The sequence below is a fragment of the Cuculus canorus genome, chromosome 1 (assembly GCF_017976375.1).
Source record: "Cuculus canorus isolate bCucCan1 chromosome 1, bCucCan1.pri, whole genome shotgun sequence".
NCBI lineage: Eukaryota > Metazoa > Chordata > Aves > Cuculiformes > Cuculidae > Cuculus > Cuculus canorus.
The window spans coordinates 28,133,927-28,159,422 of record NC_071401.1 but is presented as its reverse complement, the minus strand read 5'-3'; the positions used below and the strand labels follow the sequence as shown (position 1 = coordinate 28,159,422).

General features: G+C 43.3%; 1 protein-coding gene across 2 annotated transcripts; it reads right to left on the bottom strand.

Moving 5' to 3' along the window:
• Positions 1-72: 72 nt before the first annotated feature.
• On the bottom strand, positions 73-25,264 carry TMEM272 (transmembrane protein 272). 2 transcript variants are annotated; one of them, XM_054079734.1, is made up of 5 exons: positions 24,990-25,264; positions 21,339-21,420; positions 14,057-14,116; positions 7,408-7,490; positions 73-3,435 (listed from the first exon to the last, which is right to left on the bottom strand). In XM_054079734.1, exons 2-5 carry the CDS (start codon positions 21,394-21,396, stop codon positions 3,073-3,075), a joined length of 564 nt encoding a protein of 187 aa, XP_053935709.1. In that variant the 5' UTR covers positions 21,397-21,420; positions 24,990-25,264; the 3' UTR covers positions 73-3,072. The 2 variants fall into 2 exon arrangements, with proteins under 2 accessions (XP_053935709.1, XP_053935716.1); XM_054079741.1 differs by lacking the exon at positions 21,339-21,420.
• Positions 25,265-25,496: the final 232 nt, after the last annotated feature.

Below are 25,496 nucleotides of genomic sequence, written 5' to 3'. Positions count from 1 at the left end.
CAGGAGTCCCTGCTCCACACCTGCATGATTCCAACCTGCTGAAGGAGGCAGGAGCAGTGGAAGTGTAGAAGGCATGCTTGGATCTCTCTGGATACAGAATTGATGGCTTCGACAATTTTGGAGGTGTCGGTGTTCAGACTTGCATGTGCCATAGTTTATTCATGTACACAGGTAGAAGTAAACACAATAAATTCATAATTTTCTTCTCACAGTTCTAACAAAAGCTTTTATTTACTGTGTGTAACTTCAAAATATTTCACAAATGCCTTTTGTTTTGTTAATACCTCCTCTATCGTTTTGTGTTTGTACGAAGCAGGTACCAAACACTAGCACTGTGGTTCAGCGGCACTTTCTCAAGATGTAAATGAATGCACTGGGATCTTATTACTGAAAAACTAGGCCTCCATGGTAGACTGTAGAGAATTGACCAGCCTCATCCTGCTGTGAGGGAGACATAGACCTCAGGCCTACCACTGTGTGGCTGAAGTTTGAGAAATCATTACACATGTGCTAAGCTGCTGTAGCTACGCTCAGACAGGCACACAGAAAATGCAAGGTGATGTGACTTAGCTTACATCTCTTCTCTGGGCTGAACTAAAATCACCTCATATTTGCTCAGATAGGAGCACACACATCATCACTTGCTGCGAAGTCACTGGATGCACAGTGACATGGGAATCAATTCAGACTTAATCAGGAGTATGAGCCCTTAATTCTTTGTGATCAAGAATGATTCTAGCAGCATTTTGCAAGAACAGGGAAGTCCTATGGGTGCAGTGTGTGTAGATACTTTCTTGTTAAATTTCTTTTGCATTATCAACTGAGTATAACTTTCTTTTTCATGCTTGTTCCAAACTTTTGGATAAAGTTAATGTATAATGATAAAAAGCTGACTGATGGATGGAGTTACACCTGCTGATAGGAAATTTCTTAGAGACTTCAGCGTCTTAATGAATAAAAGATGCTCTCTATTGAATGTAAAATCAGTTAGACTCTTAGATCAGTTCAGAACTGAACACTGAAATCCAGGAGCCCAAGTGCTGAGCCAGTGAAGTATTTGGGGTGGAAATTCTGGCATTTCACCATTGGCAACAGCTGTGTTTCAGAAATGTGTAGCACCTTTAGAGAGGCAGTGGAGATTGTAGGGCGGAGGAGCTCTTGGGAACACACAGCTTGAGATTTCTGCCAGACACAACCTGAAGTCCATGAATAGAAGGACAGATTTCCCTTTATCCCCACATCCAACCTACATACAACTTAGGCACGACCTAAGTCAGACAGCAGTGTTAATAATTTCTATTCTATGGATTTCTGAGGAGGGACAGCCTGACTGTGACTACTTCTAAATGGCTGCTACAAGGCAGGGGAATGCTACACTAATGCTGCCCTCTTGTCAGATTATTGTACCCTTTATCCTACCTTCTTTTTAAGATTAGTTTTCTGGAAACAAACAATTCTTAAAACCATTGGGGACTAAATGCACCCCTAGTTATCTATACAATGTCCCCTGAGACAACCCCCCTGAGTTCGTGGTTGAAGTCGGGTGGTTTCCACAGATGTTACGTGTGTTCAGCCTCAGTCCCAGGAAGGATGATTAAGCAGTCCCTGTTCAGCTATGGCATATTGTTGAGGTTCTTTTGCAGATCTCACCCTCCCACAGGCTTCATGTATGTTTTTCTAAATGTTTTTTCTAAAATGTAGATTTCAATGGTGTGGGTTTTTAAAGAAAAAAATACTCAAAACACACATCCTGTCCCTGTGCCTGGGGCCACCTGCATGCTTGTATAGAGGGGAACCTCTCCATTTTGACCATATTGACAGAAGTGCATAAAAGCAGAAGCCAAAAGAGCACTTTTACAGTGCATTCATCAACACATGAAAAAAACCAAACTATAAGGACCAGTTGTGAGTTTGTTCCATTACATGTCACAAAACAATTGTTTCTGTGCATGCTGGTGCTTTTGAAGCTGACACTACTGTTAACTTAAAAGCTGTTTCAATTAATTCTGTCCATTAAGTATAGATTTCCATATGTACAGCACCAAGGTGAACAAATCAAACATACACTCACACCACAACCAGGAAACTGCTGTAGTGAACATATCTGCCTGAAATTCTCCCATCCCTGCCCATGTTTTATTATTGTGTTTTCTGTTTAAAATACCAACATAGTCGCTTTTTTCTGTGAACTTGATCACAATCATTTGACAACTGTCCTTGTGTTGGTGTGGTACTGACAAGTTACTGCTATACAAAAAGCAAAGAAGAAGTGTCTCCCCAGACTGGGAAATGCTGAGCCCTGATTAAAGCACTCATCTTTCGCTCAGTAGCTCAGTTCTGCAGAAGACTTGCAGTGTGGTCTTGGCTTAGTTTGGATGTATTTGATATAAATGGATATATTTGGACTATCTGTTTTAGCACCAAAGTTAGATTTAGATGCTTCCTAATCCAAGTTCAGAAGAGACCTGGGGGCTAAATTCAGGCTGCCTTTTACAATACATACTCATATTTATTTCATAGGTACTTACTGGCTGGTCTAACAACGGCCTGAATAGCTCTCTAGTGAGCATCTAAGTTATTGTTGAAGTCCATGTGCCATGCAAGAGGGTTTGAATACAGCCCTTTGCCTCTTTGTCTCAGCTCCCCCATCTATAATGCAGGGACAATAAAATACCTCAGCAAGGCTACAGAGATATTCAGATCCCAGTGAGAAGGACAACATGGCTACTTTTTTAGGTAGAGATGTACTGTGCTGAAACAACATAAGGGGACCTGGTTTTAGAGGAGCTCACCATCTGCAAGAGCTTACTCCAGACAGACTATCCAAGAGTTAAAAAAGGGGTGTAGAAATTAAAGAGTGCACCTGGCATCTGTAGCAGCAATTTTACATTGACTATGCTGTATTCCAGCTTAGCTTTTTTCCAGTTGGTACTGTATTTTACAATATCCTCTTTCACTTGACTGCTATCATACATACATATAGTACAACAAAGATGTACACAAGGGTGAATTATTGCCTGTTCTTTGTTGTACATGCTTCCCCAAACACCTGGGGCTTTATTTATGTGGCACTTAGTCTTCCTCAGAAGAGACTCTTTGCCTGGAAAAACAGTATATGCAGCAACTACAAAAGATAAGGAGAAAGAGAATAGTATGGCTAATAATGAGAACAGCAACAGCAAAAATATACAGGGTTTTGTCACAGTAATCCTGAGGCTGATGGAAAGGTGGGATGAAATTTGGCAGGTACACAGAAAAAACCCAGTAGTTCCCAAGAATGAACCAGAGAAAGAGGAAAAGGCTGAGGGTTAGATGGATGTAGTACTTGTGAGCATTCTGCCTCCAGGGATATTCATCATCGTCATCATCATCAATCACAACAGACTTCGAGAGCAGTTGCCTCATCCTTGTTGAGTCATACAGCAGGAGGGTCACCTGGAGGCATTAGGGGAGAAAAGGGAATAAGTAAATTGGCTGTGGAAGGTCTGAACACCTTCTGGCCACTGCCAGACTTTGGGCCAAGTTAAAACTGAATGTGGGAAAATCATGGAAAAGAAAGCTGAAGAACCACAAATGACACCAATCTTGCTGGAAAATAATGCTTTCCCCCCCCCCCCCCCCTACAGTTTGTTCACCAGTGACGTTTAGGCCAGACACTGGAAAAAACTTGCCAATGGTAAGGGTGGAAAGACATGAGAACAGATTGTGTGGGGAGATGGCAGCAGCTCCCACACTGGAGACTTTTAAGAACAGATTAGAGTAACTGCTAAAAAGAGAAGTAGTTTCTGCCTTGCGGTGGGTGGATTTGTCTCTCCTAACTTTGTTTCCCATGGCCATATAGGTGAATCAGCTTAAATCAAATTATGAAGAATGTAGACTTCAACCTAAATCCCAAATAAATTGCTTCAGATACTTGAAATGATTCTGTTAAGTTTTCTTCAATTAGGTGTCATTTTATCAGACTGCTCCATTCCTGCCTTCAGTCAAAACTAGCAGAGAAATAGGTGAAATACCATGATACCGTGAGGTTAGGAAGGCATGGTCTACAAGGAAATGCAGCAGAACTCATCAGCAGTGATTACAACAAAGTAGGTAGGTAGGTAGGTTGGCTGCAGCGCAGAGAAGCTTTAAAATTTCTGTCCCCTAAATGAATTTCTTAATTTTGGTAGCTTTATAGGAGAGTTATACACAAGTCCCTACAAGGATTTGGACCAAACATTGTTAAACCTGTGTTATCTTGCTACACCTGAAACGCTTAGCCCAGTACTCAAAGCACTAGCCACTGTAATTACAACTTGCCTTTCTAGGTACTCAGGTTCCCATGCAAGCCTTTTTTTCAGTGAGATGTACCTTTGGGAAAGAGACTTGAAGAAACTAGCTGAGTGGGAAGCTGGCTTGGCCAACCAGGAATGCAATTCAGCGCGAAGAGTGAAAACAGATGAGGATTTGTAAGTGGCTGTGGGCAGGGACACACTGTTCAAGCATGGGTTCTCAGCCATGTTTTCTTTCCCAGAGTTACATATTTTCTGCTCGAAATGAGACAAAAGAGCACTCCTTGGTTTACACTTCCTTCTCCTTTATTCAATGATTAATGGTGAGAACACTGGCTGAGGAAAACCCATTTGGGTATATGTTGTGCCTAGCTCAGATTTTAGTCCATGTGCCCCATTTTCTGGAGGTGAGGCTTAGCAAGAGGAACCTGGACATTCTGAGAAGAGGTTCTCTTCCCTGTAAAACTATTCAATTATTTATAAATAAATACATATTAGTTCCCCAGACCAGCTGTTTTCTAGCACAGATGTTGGTACCAGTTTGTGTTAAACAGAGATGAAACTCCCAGCACCAACACAGGCAAAAAAAAAAAAATGGTGTTTCCACTGGATGTCTCATATCCAGCTGCACACTTAAACTGTTAGGCTTGTTCAAACCAGCACAGCATCTTCTTCTCTGATGAACATGTATTTTAGGCAGGCTTGTGACATGCAGGAGGGATAAACGTACCTGACTAGTGAGTATGAAATTTCTGCATGGGGATCTATGGCTTGATCTGAAGCTCTGTGCAGCTCATTAGCTTTGAGATGAGCTTAGCATGCAGTCTATACTCAAGCTTCACCAAGCTCAGCAATGGGAGTGGGATTGAATGGCAGACGAGCATTGGCTTTGAGGCCAGGTGGATTTATAGATCTCAACTTGCATCTAACTAGTTCATGGGAAGTGCACTTAATTCTTATGATAATGCCTTAATAAGTTGTGATGGAAGCAAATTCTGGCAATTCCTTACATTGTTAGTAGCTGCAGAATACACATAAGACATGAATTTAGCAGGCCTTTCTGGATGCTGAAAGAATGGTTCAGTTGCCTTGGTGAACATCTGTAGATTACTACTGCCTTTTAAAAGACTGGGGGTGGTAAAGAAACAGATGAGGAGCCTACAGATGTGTACAGATCTGGGCCAGAATGACTTGCCGTTAAATCATGTCCACCACAGATCAGCATTCATTCAGACTTGATCCTAGACCCATTCTCTGACCTTTTAAGTCTCCAATGTCAAGCATATGTACAGTGAAGTCAGTGCGGTTTCCTGTACATAACAGAGGGCAGAATTGAGACGGGTGGAATTTGGTGACAGATCAAGCACTGTGAGATGATACATGAGTTAGGCCTATAAAATTCTGATCAAATATATTGCCATGCTGCAAAACAGGTAGTCCTGCTGTCAGCTGAAGCCAAATTCAAGCCACTACTTGATGTCAGCAGGAATAATAACTGACCCATTTACCGTCTTACTTAGGGTGAGAAAAACCTCAAATAGCTAAGAAATAGTCAATATATTTGATGAAGGCTTCAATTCATTAGTGCAAAGATTCCCTTTCAATTTCACTTTAATCTTTTCTGAACTGTTATTAAATTAACTTTTCATTGTACAGATAAGTCCACTGATGTGATCAAATGTCTAAGTATCTGCCAGTAGAACTCATAGCAGAGCAAATTGCTTATAACAAGATTAAATACATTCTTTTTTTTCTGCATTTACTTATTTACTGGCCAAAGGTCCTTGGAGGGATGATTCATATACCAGTGATGTGCTGTGGTTTGATCAGCACTGTGAAAGAGTGCAGGAGGTGCAGAGACCTGCAGAGGAATACTCTTTCCCCCTTCTTTTGATTCTGGCAAAGAAAAGATACTAGAAACATTATCAAAGCAGAATGTAGGTAGCTCCTGTCTGCAGCATCTGCTGCCTACGATATACAGCAATGCCAAACTGGACACTAGGATGTTCCCTTTCAAAGAACAGGCTGCCTGTACTGAAACATTGGGCCACAACCTGTCAGGTCTACCCTGTCTGCCCTGATGGTGTGGGACTCCTGGGAAGGTAGGCTGGTCGCTGGACTGCTGCCCCCGGTTAGCTGTGCAGGGCAGCCAATGCTGCCAGTGCAGACATTCCCTCCAGCAGCAGCACCGGCTGTTCTTAGCCCTTCACGCCCCAGTGGTGCGCTTTCATAGCTTTTCCTTCAGTTCTGCCTCTCATCCTTCCTTTTGGCAGCAATATCATTGGGACAGCAAAAAAACCAGTTTGGCTTAATCCTGCTGAGAAGCCTTAAAGTAGCTCTGCAAACTGTTGTGACAAGCTTCTTTGTGCCCACTAGCAGCCAGTTAACACTGTCTGCAAAGGGACTGTCACAACGGGGTGATCCTTTACCCTAGAGACAAGGCAGAGTTATAATTTTGTAGTCACCAGGGTGTAACACGGATGTGGGGGTGTCTCTACCTGTCAAGCAGCCAAACTTTGGCTCAGCAAAGATAAAAGTGAGCACCATCACAAGAAAAGAGACAACTGTTATAAGAAAATGCTGTGCCTTGATTAATAAGCTCTGCTGTGATGCAAGGATGTATTTATTCTAGAAGGAAGTCATGCTGCTATGTAGTCATTGCTTCTGACGAGGTCAGAGTTGGTGTAAATGGAACTAGTGAAGGACTCTGTACAAACATCTGTAATTTTGTAGTATTCCCAAACCCAGGAAAGTAACCACTTCTTATCCAGCCTGTGTGTTTGAAAACAGAGGAGAAAGGTCGGGCAGGCTTGGAGGACTGCTTGTGGAAATAGGACCCCATTTACCAGAGGCGTCCATGTTATGCAGTCATTTCCCTCAGCAGAGATGCTAGCATGGATGCTCTGATGTAGAAGAGTCACTCCACAGTCCCCGTGTGGGACAATGCTGAATGGCGAACTCTTTAGCATCTCCCTTGACTGACAAGTGCTTTAGGTGCTGGAACAAGCATAGTTCAGTCTTGAACGTTCTCTTCAGTACTGCATGCACATAGCTGTCTGGAGCCATCTTTATGTCTTAACTAGCAAGTCAAAATCTAGTCACACAAAATATTTTTCACACACAGAAGGCACATTACCTTTAAGCTGCCAATCACGCCACCCACCAACAGATATAATGGAATTAGCGGCTGAACTGGGCAATCCTCCAAAAACTTCATTCCTGAACAGCAAAAATTAAGGTTGTTATCTCAAGTGATCAAATAGTGCAACAAGCTGTACAGTGAAAACTAAAGATGCTGTAAGTGAAGTGTAGTGCTTAGACTCAAGACTTGTATCCAGCATCTATTCAAATAGGGGCTGAATTAAAGGAGGTTTGCATCTCCTGCTACAGGAGTGAGGATCATGAACAAGCGAAAGGCAGGAAAAGAAAGAGAGAGAGCAAAGGTAACATGAGTGTTACTGTTGTTCTGGTATTACTGATTGGAGCCAGGTACACAGGTCATTAACTTCAGCCACGGCATATTTGTTAAATGACATTTGTTAAATGATTGACTTAGCCATACATTAAATTTTCATCAGCAGTAGAAAATTAATTGAAAATCAAAACCATTTGTATAAAGAAGGAATTCTGATAAACTTCTCCCAGGCCTTTTGCTGCTTATTAGCTCCTGTAAATATGGCATATTCCTGAGTTAGATGCCTTGAAGCTTGGAAGCCAGCATCCATGGGAGCACCTGGAACCATTTTAATTTCCCAGAGAGCTGATAGGGAACTACAGAAGCTCAAGTTTCCAGGCTGTTTGGGTTGCTGGAGGCTAAAAGCATTGGTTGTTATGGAGCTGGGTATCCTGACAACCCTCAAATCTATTGGTAGAAAAAGAAACCTGGGTATGTTTTAGGGGAGCAAGTGTATGACAGTATAAGGACATTGCTGGCAGTAGAATCTGAAGCTTGTGATACAGGTCTTCGGTGGTTAGACTCATCTGTCCAAATATAGATGTCTGCAATGCAGGCATTCATATCTGTTCTGGTTTCCCACACTATCTTTCGAGTCAATAGGGAGATATAGACACTTGTAAAATTCAATTCATCTCATCCTAAGATAGGCATTTAAAATAGGTCAGATGAGTCGGGCCCTGAAAACACCTCTTTCTCTCCATAGCTGTACAAGGAACCTAAACAGCCTGCTGTAGATATCTAAAGTTAGCTGACATGAGTCTCCTGCCCAAGCTTCTTACCCAGTGGCATCTTTAGTCAATTTTAAACTGTTCGTTATGCTGTAATTGTATTGGGTTTGATCCCATGTTTCAGGGCTCCTACTGGTCAGTTGCAGAGGACAGAAAGTATTACCTGTTTTGTTCTTGTTGTGTAAGTAGTTTTCAAGGAGAAAATTTGACTTTTCTCTGAATAATTTAAGTTCTCTAGATGCAAGATTCTAAAAGCCGTGTGCTGCTCTTAGTGCTTAATATTCCTCAGGTGGAGCATCTTGCCTACACATTCAGAACTACCCTGAACAGGAGGTATCAGGACAGCAGTACGAGGGCGTGTGTGAGGTTACCTTTTTCTGTAGCTGTAATCCTCTTCAGCTTGTCAGTTTGCCCACCAAATCCACTGCTATTGCTGGTCCAGAACATTGCTGATGTCCTGAAACTCTCCTGCACTCTTTGCATAGCATAATACCAGTATTCTGGATTGTGGTTGCTTGCTATAGGTTTTATGCTAGTTATATGATACAGGGCAGTGTTTTGTGATCTGCTGTGCATAAGGGCTGCGGAGTCCAGTGGATTCTTCTGCACTAAGTATTTATTACCAACCTTACCATAATTGAAAAAGGCTGGACTTAGATGGATTTGGACTCTTTCCTTTTTTTGTCCCCTATTGCAAAGCTGTAATTTTTTGTCCATTTTGCTACTACGTAACACTAAGACCTCCTCAGACTTCCAACTTTACAGGGGTGGGCAGCAGGGAAATCGCCACGAATTATATAATTTTCAGAAAGCAGCTGCCTGGATTTCCAGACTCTTTGGCCCTGTAATAGCCTGACACAAAAGCAGCTGGCCAGGGATCTCAGGGAATATATTTCAGTTTAGGAACCTAGGCAATTGCTGTTTCTAGTGTGTTACTGAGAATTTGATTTGAAGCCAGAGAAACATAATCAAGAGAACATATAATTCTTTTTTTTTTCATGAAGCTATGATTCCGTTTTCCAGAAAAATCTATTATAGAGTCCTTTCATATATGTAACATGACAGCAGTCAGTTTTGGGAAGGATTGAATGACAGGCAGTGGTACTCTGTGGGTTTTGGGAGAATATTGCGGGCAGATATGACAGCAAAACAGAAGGTGAAAAGGGTTAATGCAGTAGCAGCTCAAAAACCACAGCACGATGGGTGAATAGGAAATATAGACTTACTGTTGACAGATGGGCATTGATATTTGTTACAGTAAAATTTAGGGATGCTCATCATATGCCAATCAATTCACACACAACGCGTGCCTGATTTATTTGGGAACACCAGAACTACTAGCATCTACTGCTAGTTCTTCTTTCCCATGTGCACTAGATATGTTTTCCTTTGGCTGTTAATGAGGGAATATTGCGTGGACCATGAGAGATCAAAACTCTGCTTCTTGTGTAATGCTCCCTGCAGGGCAGTGGTCTGTGGTTTAGAGCAAAGAGTAATTAAACCTGACCATGACACAGAGCAGCGCATGAGTCCAAATGAATAAATCAGCAACCTTTGCAAGATTTGACACAGCAAGGATGTCCAACAGCTTGCATAATGTCCAAAGGAAAAAAGGAGATGGTAGGCTTGGGGAAGCAGAGGTACTTGCACATTTTACCTCTTGGCTACAGAACAGCACTGCAGTGGGGTTCGGGACACAAAGTCCAGCCAAGTGGAAAGAGAACCTGTGAGTGATCAGGATATGGACTTCTCTAAGGACATCGTTTTGGGTTGTGTTGTGTCATGGCCCACGATGGATCTCTAGTAAGTGTCCTTGTGACTCATGAGTGTCCATGAGATAAGAGGTCAGGATGAATGAAAGCCAATACAGCACTGGCCTCATTTTAGCTGCTTTGTTCTTCTCTGATAGCTGAAAATATGAAGTGCCTCCCATAGTAAAGGAGGGCTGCTCTATAGAAAGCCTAATCTAGTGTCCAGTGCCCACTCACCACCTTCTCCTCTAACAGGAGGTGGAGGACACAACATGCCAGGCCATTTTCTGTTGTTCCTGGTTGAAGACTGCATCTACTATCACTTAGTGCAGACCTCAGTCTGGCTTTAGACTGTGGGCTTCTAGGATCTAGGTGTTGCGGAGGGTTTATCTCAAAGTAATTGTTTCTGGACACCATTTTATCAGAAAACATAACAGTAAATCAGAGGAAACTCACTGAAACAGTGGCTGAAGGACTGAAATGCAAGGGAAGATTGTGTTAACAGCAACCCCTAAAGACCAAGATTGGTTTCCATGTAAAGGTACAGAGTATGAGAACAGATTTCAGACAACTGTTGGGAGAACTTGAGAGTTGAGGAATTATTTGGTGTAGATATGAGCATGAGGAGTAGTACTGGGATAAATTTGAACAGGGGAAAATTTAGACTGCCTAATGAGAAAATGATGTCACCAGCTTTCAAATAGGATTTAGCAACCCCTGGGGAACAGTGTGTATAAAGGTAGTCTGGCCAATGTACAAAAATGTGTTTGGAACAGTCCTTCACTGTCCTGGAAACCAAAAAAAAAAGAAAAAAAGACTATATATTCCTTCTGTAGCTTTCTTTATTTTTGGAGTGTTTAGTGGAAAAGAAAGGATCATCTCTACGAGTAAAATTTAGAATGCTACTAAACAATCTATGGCTTAAGTGATGTCACAAGTCTGGAGTCTGGAAAATTTGCTGAGTCCTTTCCAAGTATCTGGATTTATACTGTGATTTACAGTGCTACCAAATTTTAAAAATGTATAATGTTAGCATGTAATTATTACCAGGGCTACCAGTTATTAATCTCTGAGTGTTAACAAATATTATTAGAATTTGTTTGTTAATATTTAAATATATGCCACAGTCTCCGAGATCATGGTAACAGAATGGTATCAGAAAATCAGAGAGGTTTGCTTGATAATAAATATCTGCGTTTTCCTTCATGTTGCGTTTTCCTAAAAATGATTTTGCAGACATGTAGCTGCAGGAAACCAATATCCTCTGACACCACTATATTATGGTGACATTATCTCTTAATTTTAGTAAATTGTGAAAAAAATGGGCTCTCTATCTGATGCAGCAGCTACTCAGAGCTCCAGGCTAATATCTTACCACACGCTTTCCACTTCTCACACATCTTAAAGATATTATGAAATATTCCTGGGAAATGTTTTCTTATAAGTGGTCAGATTCCAGCCCTGTATTATTTTCCAAAGGGCTGGCTATTAGTATGCATACACACTGTACCAGACTTCGAACTATACCTTCCCACTGCCATTCCACAGCTCAAGTATATTCAGCCTAGGGAAAAGCTAAAGCTAAGATCTTCTTAAGGTATAAATAGCAATTTTAAGTCATGGTTAAGCATAAGAGCCTAAGTGTTGAGATGTAATAGTTCCTTTTCCCTACTTCCTAATTGCTCCTTAATCCCTCATTAGAACTCCCTAATTCCTAATTAGGACATCCTAATCAGTATCCTACCACAGTCATCACTGGTACTTAGAAGGCCACAGATAAAAGAAGCAGCACCCACCTTGAGCTGAACATTTTGTGGGTTTGGCCAACTATACCTGCTAACAGGTTTGGTATCCTGACTCCCTTAAAAGTCATCTCATCTCAGTGCAGACACCTAAAAGAGGGTATAGGACTTTTGCTGTCAGAAACACTTGTTTCTCTTAACTGCCTTCAAGGACAACATACAGCACTTAGCTTGGTTACAGATGTGTACTGTCCAAATCTAGGTGGGATGCATCTTGCCCACAGCATCTGCATGTAGATTTCACCTGCACCATCGTTCATGAATAATGATGGAGAAGGTGAACAACTTCCCAAGGACACCCATCTGGAATGATTGTGAGGGCCCTTGAGGACATGACTTAGCATTCAAATTGGTCTGGATGCACTGGAAAAAGACATACAAAATATGAGAGATGGCAGTGGATAAAGCTGAACACTGTTTGTAAGAGAGAAAGCGTCAATGTAAATACAAAGAAATGAAATATCCAATAGGGAGCAGTACTGCAAAAAAACATCCGGGCTTACAACGCATCATGAACTAAACTGGAGCCATTGAGTTGGTGCAGAGCGCGATTCTTTCATTTGGAGGTGTGTTTGCAGGAATCCTGCATGTTAAACAGAAGAACCAATGTTTCAGCTCTGCTCATTCCACAGGTCTCAGCTGGAGTCCTGTGTTCTGTCTTTTTTTCCTTCTTTTTTTTTTTTTGCTTTTGAGAAAGAAAAATTAGAGGCCAAAGGAGGGAGGCAAAAATACAAAGAAAAAAGCTACAGAAACAATGACCTGTGAGGTCAGGTTGAAAGAAGCAGGTTTTTGAGATCTCTGGGAAAAAAAAATGGTGATAGATTGACGTTATAATAGCAACCTTCAAACAGTTCAAAAGTTCTCTTGAGTAGGACAGTGACCAATCTATCTTCGTGACCACTGTGGGTAGGACAGGCTGTAATCTGTTTAATTTGCAACAGGGAAGATTTAGGCTGGATATGGGGAAAAATATTTTGTCTGTGAGAGCAATAAAATGCTGAAATAGGCTCCTTGGGAAGCTGTGGAATTTCCTTGAGCAAGGGCAAGTCAGACATCTGTCAGGGATGCCATGAGCATGTGAGCCTGTCTGAAAGCGGAGGTGGGCTTGGTCTACTGATGTTTCTCAAGAAGGGGTCACAGCGTCTGTGAGGGATGTGAAAGGCCCAAAGGGAGAAATGCAGTGTTAGAAAATGCTCCGTTTGTTGTTTTGGTTTTTTTTTAAACCTATGCTAATGGTATGGAAAAGGTGATGCTTAAGAAAGAAAAGAAGAGCCTTGTAAAATTCAGAAATGTATAAAATTCTGCAGCTCAAAGGATTTATCTTTCCTTTCTTAAATATTTGGTCTTGAAATGCTACTCACAAATCCAGCCTTTGGGTGGTTATACAGAGACAGGTCAGCCAAAAAACACATCTCACTTTCAAAAAGCTGTAGAAATAGCAGCCTAGATGAGCCTTCCCTTCCAGCCCTATGCTTCTAAGATTTTTGCAGTGCTGTTAATACAGAGGGATACTGATTAATGAAATCTCCTCATGTGTCGGATTCTGATCTTGCTCCCACAGGCAGAGCCAAAACACTGACAGCTCTTTGCCAGGTGCTGGTAGGCTAAGCAGCAATGGAACTGAAGTAAATATGCCAGTAAAAAAAGTGAGTTAAAATAGGTCTGAGGCTCAGAACATGCCAGCAGCTTCATGGTAAAAAGAAATAATGGCAAATGCACAACCAGAAATTTCCAAGTTACTGTTAAATTTAAAAAACCCCTAGCCTTGAGAGGTACAAAGCTGTTTTGGTAAAGTCTCCAAGTAGCCTGACTCCTGTCCTTTGTTGAAATGAGACACACTGGAGGGGTATTTAAGGCAAATAGGGTCAGAATTTAAGCACTACTTCCTCCCTGCCATGTGGCCTGGGCTTCTGTCTGAAGCTAAAATACCAACACAAGTGTTTAACAATTGGAAACTTTATCCTTTCCAACTCCTTTCTCCCACCAGATATATGTGTTAACTTGCCAGGAAGTTTATACTTTTAGATTGCTTTAGTAGCCAGCTTACCTGTGAAAGTCATGGACAGTGGTAAGGCAAGGAAAGCGAGGAGCGCAAATATAAAGCATGCTGTGAATGAGAAAAGACAGTGTTATTGGGACTGGTTGAAGTTTATAAACCAGCGTTCCACCCAATGCTTTACAGATGCTGTTTATCTATAAAGTTGCGTGGCAAGAAATGCAGTGCACTAAGTGGGGTTGGAATACTGTGTTTATGGTGCAGCATTTGAGGTGATGGGATCAGCAAATATTTTAACACCCTCCCAGAGCTCAAGCTTCCATTTTTTAATTTGTACATTGTTATTACTTGTATCAGGAATAAAGCAATGAGAGACAGCCGTTCTTGTTGCTACTTCTTCTAGGTGTCTTATTGCTAGGGTAAGGACTCAACCACAGCTGCTTTAGCCTGCCTCAGCTCCAGAGGCACTGGCAGGTGACTGCGCAGTAACAAGTAACTTTGCATCAGCTAATCCATGGCAACTGATGAGCCGTGTCTGTTTGCTAAGTGAATAGCAGCTTTAATGCCATTCCGCTCAGATTTTACTGATAGCTAAATAAACTGTCTTTATTGCAGATGTGAATAGTTTCTGGCTGTTCTTAGTCCCTGACCCAGCTCAGCTCACAAACACAAAGGAAACAGCCCCACTGCAAGGGGTGGGACTTGTCACTGGGATAGATGAGCTTACGCTGCATGGAAGGATGCTCTTGGGGATGCACCTAGACTGTTCCTGCAGATAAGTAGACCTGAGGTGCTTAGTTACTCCCCAGAGAACTGCTGGTGTGTTCGAGCCCTGACATTTTCCCAGCACAGCCTCGTGCTGCAGAGGATGAATACTTACCTTTGCAGAAAGCAAGAAATAATAACATCAAGAGCATTGTGATCAGCCTGTCTTACAAGAGCTGTCACCTCTGTGTCTAATCATGAGCACTTGGCAATATTAAAGTGAAATGCTGCCCTGCAAAATGAGGGTAAAATATAATGAGGACATTCTGTTGTGAGCATCTCTGTAGAGTGCTTCTGCAAATGGCTCGGTCTGAAAGTAGGTGCCTCAAGGAGGCAAAAGGACAGTAAGTGGAGGTGGGCGTAGATTACTGAAGGGATGAGAAGGGCATGGATAAGAAAAGGAGTAGGATGTCTCCTTGGAGGCTTATGAAAAAAATCTTGAAGCAAGCATTTGGGGTTGGTTTGGGACCAGCCCTTCCTCAAGGAAACCACGTCACATTTTTCCCCACTCCCATGAACTGCAGCTTCTGCAAGGCAAATGGCATCCTCCTCACCACGCAGGAGCAAGGACACTGCCAGCACCCTGCGCACAGTGCCACTCTGGGAAGCTCTGCAGCACTGCCAAAACATCACCCTCAGGGTGCCTTGAGGAAAAAGGGAAATATCATTGCCTCCATTTTACAGAAGAAGAAACTCAGACAGAGGACATCGGAGCAGCATCAAAATTCAGGACAGATCACCAGGCTTTCTGACTTGCAGACACTTTTCATGGGTACACACCATCCCCCACATGCTGCTTCTGTTTTCTCTGCAGAGAACGAGGATCTTACACTTCAGTGCTTGAGAAACATCTTTCTTTCTCAGAAGCAGCATGTTTATTATCCCTATGAATTGCTAGAGACTGAAGATATTTTGAGCTGAAGAAAGCACTTCTGTTCCTTTGTACCTCCCCCTCCTCCTTTCCCCGTCGGCTGGTCTCTCTCTCTCACACACACATTTTTGCTCAGGCTCGCCTATCTCTTGAATGCTGCACAGTAGAGAAATTCTTCCTCTGCTTGAATAGTGTCCTACACTTGACTAAGCTCTTTCATATGCTGACAGCCTCTCATTAGAGCAACTCAGCCTAGAGCCTGCCTTTTCACCGCATGCCACATTTCATCCTAGATCCTCTTGCTCTTATATTATCTAGGCTATTATTTTCATATTTGGAAGCAGTGTTACTGTAGCTGAGTTGGGCTTCTAAAACACCGGTGAACATCACCTGCAAATAGTGACCACAGCCTGTGCAACTCATTTATCTGATATCCAAATAAGTGCAGTTCTGGTCTGCAGGAGTTGCATTGGCTGCCTGGTGTTTCTAGAAGTCCTATCATCACGGGACAGATCTTGGAGCAGTGTCACCCCTCTGCTTGTGCTTTTGTAGCTGTCTCCTGTTTCTGCCTTTGCTGCATGGGCAAGTACTCAGGAGCCTGGTAGGAGGAGGCATCGTGTAATTTCTTAATTGTGTAGCACGTGGTCTGGCTGACTCCTTGGAAGGATGTTGCAGTAAGCTCTGCAGAAGGCTCGGAGGGGCCCTTGTATACATGGAGCTGCACATCTAGCACACAGGTGCCTGTATTTGCTTGTGTCTAGCATCTACCCAATAGCTTGATTTTGGAGGAGAGAAATAGGAGTTAGGAGCTCAAGAGAAAAAGATAATGGTTCATTAATTCCCCTCCCAAAACAGTTGCTGGGAATGTATTTACTCATTATCTCCCCATTCAGCTACAGCCTCTTAGGTTTTGAATTGGAGGGGCAGATGCGTAGTCTGGGAAGGATTCCAGATCCATGTTTAACAAAGTGAGACTCTCAACAATTGACTGCACAACTGGCAGGGCTCCGCAGCCGCTCTCAGTGCCTCTAGCAGCACTAAAGACTGTTCTCCCCGAAACGTGTGGGGTTTTCACAGAAATGCTTCTGAGTCAGGACACACGTACGCTCTGCCTGGATTTATCTGGATTGTGCTGCCCCTTTCTGGTCTGAAGACAATTTGCTCAAGAAAATGCTGTTTGCCGCAGGGTAGCACAGCTCTGCAGAGAGGATGCTGTTATCTGTGTGGGTTCACACGTGGGGTTTGTGAAATTTTAAAATCAATGATATTGCCTCACAGGTTGGTCACAGAAGCCCCTGGATCCATTCCTAGACAAAGTAGAAAAAAGTGCTGGTAGTCTCCAGAACCACAACAGGGTGAGGGAAGTATTTCTGGGCATGGCTCAGAAGGGCATCTGCTTGGCAAAGCTGGTGTCAGGGCATCAGGCAAGAGAGCCCCCTCCTCTGTACCACCAGGAGAGTGTGCGGTGTGGCACTGGTAAAGTCCTGCTTCAGGAGGCGTTAGCAAGTGAGTCCTAATGTGCCAGAAAATGGGTGAAAGGAAGAGCTCATGTCTGGCATCACAGCAGCAGAAGAAGAGAGCAAGTGGCTGTGTATCTCGCATTCCTTAAAATCTGTAGGCACAAAAGTCAGATCAGTGTGTGCAGATTTTGTATCTCCTGCCCAGCAGGAGAGTCAGCTGATATAAATCTGCTCTTTAGCTGAGTTACTCCTGCCAGAATCTCTCCACAGAAGTAAACGAACTTGAATTCACTGTTAACATTATGGCTCTACCTCACGATGTCTCTTCTGTCTGATGCCTGAGCCATTACATCTCCCATAGCCATGCCTCTGCATGCAGCTTTCCTCCCCTCTCTCTGCTACTCCCTTGTTTTCCATTCACAGTTGTGTGCCTGCCCTCAGGGCACGCAGAAAATGAGCTGTCCTCTGCTGTGTGGGACATATCTGGAGGCAGTATGGGAAGCAACACCAATTTGCCCGTGGGCTCCTCAGACTTTATTTTGCTGCGCTTGGAAGTTTCAAATCTGCTCAGGTTGTCCCTGTTTACTTTGCAGATGGAGAAAAGTTTCTTTCTCTTCAGGTAAGAAGAATCCTCATGGGATTTTCAGAAGTGGTTTATGAGTGTAAATCTCAACCTACACACTCTTCTTAGGTAGTATGCTAATATGACTGTAGTGCAACTTACTCAGTAGAGTGTGTGACAAGCTCTCTGATAATAAATACAGTAATAAATGAAGTGTTGTGTACATTACCATCCCTCCAAAATGCTGTTTGTTCTATAGCCTGTCAGGTTCCTGATAAAAAAGGATTTTTATTTTTTTTTAAATGAGATGCTACCAGCTTTGAAACAAATTCTGCAATTATCCCAGGAGCAATCTGCAGGAGTAAGCTGAGGACCAAAACTCTGGGTATAAACTCACAGTACTCCCTTCATAGGCCTCATGGGAACACTGCTGTGAAGAGTACACACTCTCAGCAGTGTGAATGTGAGCAGATTCGAGTTGGCTCAGCCCCAGGAGTGATCGTGCCCTGAGGCAGATGCAGACGGTAGTGGAATGGCTTAGCAAGCAGTGTCACAGTGTGCTGTACAGCAGCACAGGCACTGCTGGTACAACAGGCTGAAGTGCAGATGCGTAGTGGATATTTTCATCCATGTTTTATTCCTTCACACTATCTCCAGGAATTCCCTGCAGTATTTATAAGGATGTGGAGGAAAGCAAGGATGCCGTGTGGGGTGTTCTGCAGTGGCAAAGCGAGTCTCTGGATCTCTCTGGGGAACCACCTCCAGCAAGGTCATATGTTCTACAAACTGGGAACGAGTCTGTGGCTGTGGATACTGCATGTCTTTCTGGGGTTTTGAGTGTCAAGAAAATGTCACCACATCGGTTGTGATGTGCAGAAAAGACCTGAATGAACTAACGCTGGAGGAAAAGACTTAAAACTGTCCAGCTTGGCTAGCCAACAGCCAAATAAGAGAAAATAGCAGCAGGGTCTGAGCACTCAAAAAAGGACCTGTGAGTGATACAAAGAGCTATGAAAGCAGAGACTTGAGATGAACTTGAGCAGAAACAGAGATTGCTCCATCCATTGGCCTAAGTGCCATAGCAAGGAAATATATTGATAGAATATTGATGGAGGATTGGGACAAATGGCAGGAATACCAACCCTGGGGCAATTTAATCCCTTGACCAAACTAGATACTTAGCAGCTGGAGGATTCAGTATAAGGAACAGCCATTCCCATGGAGGTCTTCACTCCCAGTGCAAAGCCACCACAAGAGGCAGGGGAATTCTTATAGAACTGACCTGCAGACTGAATCCAAGATCAGGGCCACCAGGTTTGTTGCATGCTGTCACCGTTTGCTCAGACGACATTGTATTACTGTTAAACAGTATTTTGTTACCCAATTAAGCCACTTGAAATTTAAATTCCAGGTTCCACCGCTGACACCAACAACACCGCTCTCATCAGTAGTGCTGTAGAATAAGGAGGTGGAAATCTTCAGGACGGGGAGGATGTAGATGTAAATGCAGCTGTAAATGTATTTGTAGATGTAGATGTATGTGCTTTGGGGGTCAGCAAATATTACAGAGTTGCTTGTCTAAATTTTATGCCGTGCCTCTAGTTAGTCTAACTACAATTATGCCATGGTCCGTGTTCTGGATTTGCCTCCTTGTGACTGATTTCCAGATGTACTTTTAAAACAAGGTTTAGGCATGGCATAAAAACCCTACTAGTTTGATTTGCAATAGAACCAGGATGGTGGATTAGTTTTCTTTTTTTTTGGTAAGTTAATTAAAGGTTGCCCTTATGTTCTATACTTAAATTTCTCTACCAAGAATTAAAGGAATTTAAATGATGCTGCACAGGTAGGTTGACTCTTCTGAGTAATTTAACTACCAGGAGACCATAGATACAAATGTGGGGCTGTGCTGAAATGCTCTTTCAAAAATATACACAAGATGATGAGAAAAGGTGAAATTAAGTGTCACTGCACTTCAGGAGTGTTTGCATTTTAATGAACAGAAAATCAATTTTGGATGCACTAACTGATCCATAGCTAAAGCTGAGGTGATTTTGAACTTAAATGTAATGAAAACCTAAAGATAATGGGTTTCCTGAAATGGTATTTCTGAGTTGCCTTACTCATGAGTATTTTCGTGGGTACCCGAGAGAGTGCTCCTGGTGTTAGAGCATAGATGAGATCAGAAATAATTCCTTTCTTTCAAAAAAATTTCAGAAAGATCATTTGTTTTCTCTGTCACTGTTAAAGTCCCAGATGCAGTTAGTACCAACGATGACATTTTACTCATAACTGGTAGGAATTAAAATCAGAGGAAATACACCTTTTGCCTTTTTTATTGTGAAATTCACCAACGGGCCCAAATACCCCCTGTATGTCCTTTCTGTGGGGTGCAACAGACCCCATACCAGCCTGACCCCACTCCCGGGGACTCTTCAGGGTTTAATGAGAGGGCTGCATGCTCTGCACCCTTTGGTGTTCATCAATCCCCATCCCTCCTTCACCTGAGGTAATGATGAGTACAAACAAGTGGGCCAGAAATTGTCCTCTCCTTCCCTTCCTGTGCCAGATTCCTGTGAGTGAGCTTGGTTTGAACCCAAACCAGGGCTGTCTGTCCCCCTGGCTTTGGCATATTCCAAAAGCAGGAATATGAAAGATCCCAAGACAACAGCCCTGGACTGGGAAATGCAGCAATTACTGTGGGTGAAGTATCAATTATGATGAGTGGTCAAAGGGGTTTCTTCTCATACTTGAGTGTAATTAGAAATTTCTGCTGCCTAAAAGTGAAAGCAGAAGACACTCACAAGTTGGAGTGAAAAGGAAATGCAGTTTATGGGAATAAGCTGCTTTAAAACGCTCGGATTTTAACCTTCTGCCAATGGCACTGCTTCCTAGGTCTCACAAAAACCTTTCCCTGAAGCCAATTCCTCCTGTGCCTCTCCATGCAGCTTGCATGACCCCTAGCCCAGGTCATCTTTTTGCCCCATTGTCCCTTGGAGAGTAGGAATCAGCCTGTTCACCCAGCCCGAGAACCATTGGTTTGCTACCCTGCTCGGCCTCTTCCCCTCTGAGTGGGACAAACCATTTGATTCAAAGCCTGAATGAGAACAGACCATCACATGAAAACCTCTGTTCAACTCACTGATGCTTCCTACTCACAACATGTGGCCACTTATGGGGCTGCCCACGCCTGCGTGGGCTCTTGTGCCAGAGGACAGGCAAGCAGAGGGAAGAAGACCCTGCCCCAAATGGCTTTGGGTGGAAGACAGCTATTCCCGACCATACCGTGTCCTCTATCTCACGTCCTTGCGTCAATACACAGGCTGACAGCAGTTTTGCTTTGCAGGAATTGCTCCTGGTGGAATTGGTGCTGCTCTTTACCAAGTGGGTTTCCCTGCAGGTATTTCTGCTGTAAGGTACCATTAGAAACAGGAGACAAACCCATTACATCACTTAGGTTCTGTTGCAGCTCGTATTTAGGTACTTGAGGGTGTTTGTTTGAAATTTATACTAGTCTGCTATAGGGGAAAGGTTGGGATGCTATTGGGATGCAGCTACTTTTGTGTGTTCCATCAGCAAGAAGAATTACCTAAGAAGGAATGAGTTCTTTATATACCTGGCTTAGCTACAGGGCTGTTCAAGTACAGCAAACAATTGTTACCAGAATCGCCTTACCATTGCTGGCAATTTTAGATATGCAGCGGTGGCAGGCTTTCTCCAGGCCGGCAGTCATTGTGAAATGCCTTTTGAGGTGTCTCTGGGGATACAGAAATTAATATGGTTAGGAAAAGTGCCTTTTAACTAAGTATCTTGGCTCGCAATCACTCACACACTTCAGTAAGCTTTCACTATTCCCTAAAAAACCCCAAAGCATCCACAAATACAGACAGTAGCCATCAGCATGTGGCATACCCAGAGTCAGGAATGCTTTCCAGCAGCTTTGGGCTTGCCAGCTGGTGATGCTAGAGCTTCAGGGTCACAGGATGGCTGGGGGAGAGATATTAATACTGTCTCCTTGAAAACTATAAAATATTCTATCTTGACTTTGACTGCGGTTAGAGCAGGACAAAGTGTATCTAACTGTTATGAGAGAATCCAGTAAAGCTCGTAAAGTTCACTACACAAACCTCCGCAAAAATTATTTAGCAAGCAAAAATGAATTAAAGAAAAGAGGAGGAAAGAGGCTTAAAATAGTTTTAAGATTGAGGAGGATTCTGAAGAGGAATATAGAATAAAAACTGCAAACCACACGGAATCCAGAACAAGATGGCTTTGATAAAAAAAAGTAGCTGGATTAGAAAGTAGCTCTTTGTGAAAAAGAATTTTTATGAGGTGGGGTGAGGGATGAGCAAGCAGCTAGGCATCCGCGGCGTCAGACAGCACCAGACAGTTAAGAAGCATGCAGCGTTCATGGGAGACTGCTCTTGCCTACACAGACGCACACAAACATGCTCCAAGCCTCAGCTTTTGGCCAGGTTCAACACCAATAACAATTGTGTAATAGATGAAGGTTGGCTGGGATGGGGAAAGCTGCATTTCTGCACGTCTCAAATTAGCCTCTTCAAATTTCCTAATGCTTAAAGAGCAATATTTTAAGCTTAGCCTCATTCTATTCTAAGCAACAAGAAACCTACCCTAGTGGGATTTCTCATCATGCAATGCAGAACCTAACTTGCTCCAAATCCTCACAGGGACCCCACAGTCCCTGTTATGTATTGAAGATAAGGACAGACTTGTACTACGTAGCAAATATGTCCAGACCATATCAGATGTCTCTGAGTAGAGCTGGTTGCCTCCTGAGAGCCCAGGAAGCCGTGAGCTGCAGCAGCACAGGAGCCTCTGCTGCCATGAGGAATGGGATGGGGTTTGCTCCTTGCACGTTGGTGTTGTAGTTTTTATTTCCTGGCGGTGATGGCAGTAATAGAAATAGAGACAGGTTTTGTGTTACCTGTTGATGAGCAGCCAAGCACATGGCAGGGATGGGCTTTCATGGGTATCTTACTATGTCAGTAACCCATGCTGAGACACCTGTGTGTAGCAGCCAACCACTAACGTATATATCCAGTTTTCTAGTGTTTATCATTACATCAGATGTCTCATGAATTTTAACCCTCATTCTCTAGCTCTTATCTTCATACTATGACACAAATCTCATTTGATGGGTGGATGCAACTGCTGTAATTAGCCTTGCAAATCCCAGTGAACATCTCTGTCAATGCCAAATGATGGAATGGAATGGAATGGAATGGAATGGAATGGAATGGAATGGAATGGAATGGAATGGAGATTATGTATGAGCGCCTGACCTCTGGGGAGTGTGTACTCCTCGTCCTGGCCACCAAACCTTCTTCAGAAGAGCAGGTACTGTGCCTTTGAGTTGCAGCTATTAACAAATATCTTAAGGAAGGAAATGAGCACTGTTGCATGCTCAGAGAAAACAGGAAGGAGGAAGGGAAACTGATACGTTCCACAACCAAATTGCATACTCATTTCTAACTTTAAGATTTTTGGTGCAGATTTGTTCCTAGAAAGTGCACAAACAGGGATTCATTTTGGGTACGCCATTGGTTGTTGATAAATATGTCCTAAATTATGCAGAGATCGGTAGTGTTAAACTTTATGTAAATGTTGATGACTATAATTACTTTTATAGCACTAATTTTTACAAAAACTTTGTTAAAAAAACAATGCCATATTAATAATTGTTTGAATACCAAATTATCTTGAGCAGAATTGTGCGTAGCTGAGAATGCTGTATTCCATAAGCAGAGGATAAAACATATGTTTTGTCTAAATTCACAGTTATTTTACACTAAAGGAAAAAAGGCAAACTGAAGAAGGACTGAGTATCTGGGAGCATTTCACCATCTAGTGGTGGAGCCCAGAAATAGCTCTGAATCAGAGAGCTCTGTGGGTGCAGTTTTAACAAGTGAGATAAGGAAAGCAGGTTTGTGATGGCTGCACAAAAAACGTGTTCACACAGGACACAACACACACGACCTCCAGGTGATACTTTCAGTCCTTCCTCAGACACTGGTGTTGACTCCTACAGGACTGACAAATCTCTCAGAGAAGTCTCTATGTTTGCTGCATAAGTATGTGTCGCCCCTTTCCCCCAGACCTTCAGTGATTCTGCAGAAGCTGCCATGGGTGTTAAAGATGAATATTTTCCTGTGTGCCAATGCATGAGAATGCCAAAGTAAAATTCAGCAGCTGGGGAATGCTTTTGTTGCCCAGTTGTGACAGGGAAATTATCGCTGAAACTCATAGGAAACTGGGAGTGGTGCAGCATGAGGGCTGGTGGCATGCAAAGGCAGGGCAGATGTCCTGCCAAACAGTGCCCATTCCTGGTTTGCTGGTGAGTTGAGAACAACTACAACTCAAAAAAAAAAAAAAAAAAAAAAAAAAAAGTGAAAGACCAAAGCCATCTTCTGGACATCTTCCCATTATTCCTTCCCTGGGGTCTTTCTCCAAAGCTGAGAGACCTGCTCTTGTGTTATAAGGGCCAGCGAGGGAAAGACAAGTTTCTGAGCCCCTTGCAGCAGGCTGAGGACTCTCTACACAGCCACTTTTCAGGGTGGCAGGTTGCAACCCAAGCACAGCAGAGCTGCAGAATCCCTGTGCCTCCCCCAGCCTGTCCAGCACATCCCCTGTCTTCTCTGCCAGTGGCTGGTGGGCAGGTCTGCCCCAGAGTGCTGACTGCTGCCCGCTTGGCATTTATGCTGTGTCCCACGTTCTTGTAACTTTCCTTGTCCCTGACAAGCAGCAGTGGTGAGTCTCTGTAGCACAGATCCTCCATTCGGGTTCGTTATTTCAGCCGATTTTAGCTTTGAACTATTTTCCTAGCCATTATTCTCACCTTAAATGTCAAGGTGACAAGAGTCAGAAGAGGAGCACTGACTGACTGGTGCCTTCTTAACCCACAGCAAAGCTGAGATGCAGTTCCGCGCTGTCCCCACCATATATCAGCCCAAACAAGAGCCACCTCCACTTGTGTCCTATGCCTTTCAGTCTGCTCGAACTGAGCTCTGTCCTCTCCCAGCCTCAAGTGCCCTGCTCTGTAACGATGAACACAGCAGGCAGAGTTGTTGGGGCTTCCTAAGACCCCAGTTCCCACTGAACTGCTCCTGACTGCTGGGACACAGTAGGTGCATGTGGAGCAGCAAGACCTCTAAAGCCTGCTACAGGGAATGGTTTATTTTTTATTTTGCTAAAATATTCAGAGCAAAGTCTACTTCCAGAGCTGATTTCTTCCTAACAAACCACAAAACCCCACACTGGTTTTTATCCCAGCACATCATTAACTTCCCAGCAAATCCCTCTTACCTGAGAGAGCTGTGGGTGCCAAATCTGTTCACCTGTGCACGTGGGAGACCGGGCACAGGAACTGCAAAATCCAACCTTCAGTGAATGCTGGCGGGGAGAGTCCTTTCTGGTGGGACCCCAATGCCACGCTCAGCTCCCCGGGATCCTGCCTGCAGGTGGTGGAGCACAGGGAGGCTCAGATACTCTTATCCCTTCCGGCCACCTGCTTGCACACCTCTCGGAGGCAGAACTCTGGGATGTGGGAACGCTTGCCGACAGAGCCCATCCTCATTAGTTTCCCAACTCCCACGTTTGGCTGGAGCCACAGCCCACCCTGCGCCTTTTCAGGGTGTCAGCAGGGGGAAGCAAAGGACCCACACATCTGTGACTGTACCAGGAAAAAAAAAAAAAAAGATGCTTCCCTCACAATCTTTTATTTTAGAAAAAAAAAGAAATCAAATAAAATTCAGGAGTCAGTAGTGAATGGTAAGTACTTGTTTCAATTTTTGTGCAATTTATCCGCCTGCA

Bases quoted from the DNA above. Each gene is read 5' to 3' on its own strand.
- TMEM272 (XM_054079734.1), bottom strand. From the start codon at position 21,396: ATGACTGCCGGCCTGGAGAAAGCCTGCCACCGCTGCATATCTAAAATT. The intron at 14,117-21,338 runs GTAAGGCGATTC...TCTCATTCACAG, and splicing joins ATCTAAAATTGCCAGCAATG to CATGCTTTATATTTGCGCTC. The intron at 3,436-7,407 runs GTAATGTGCCTT...TAATGCCTCCAG, and splicing joins GCGTGATTGGCAGCTTAAAG to GTGACCCTCCTGCTGTATGA.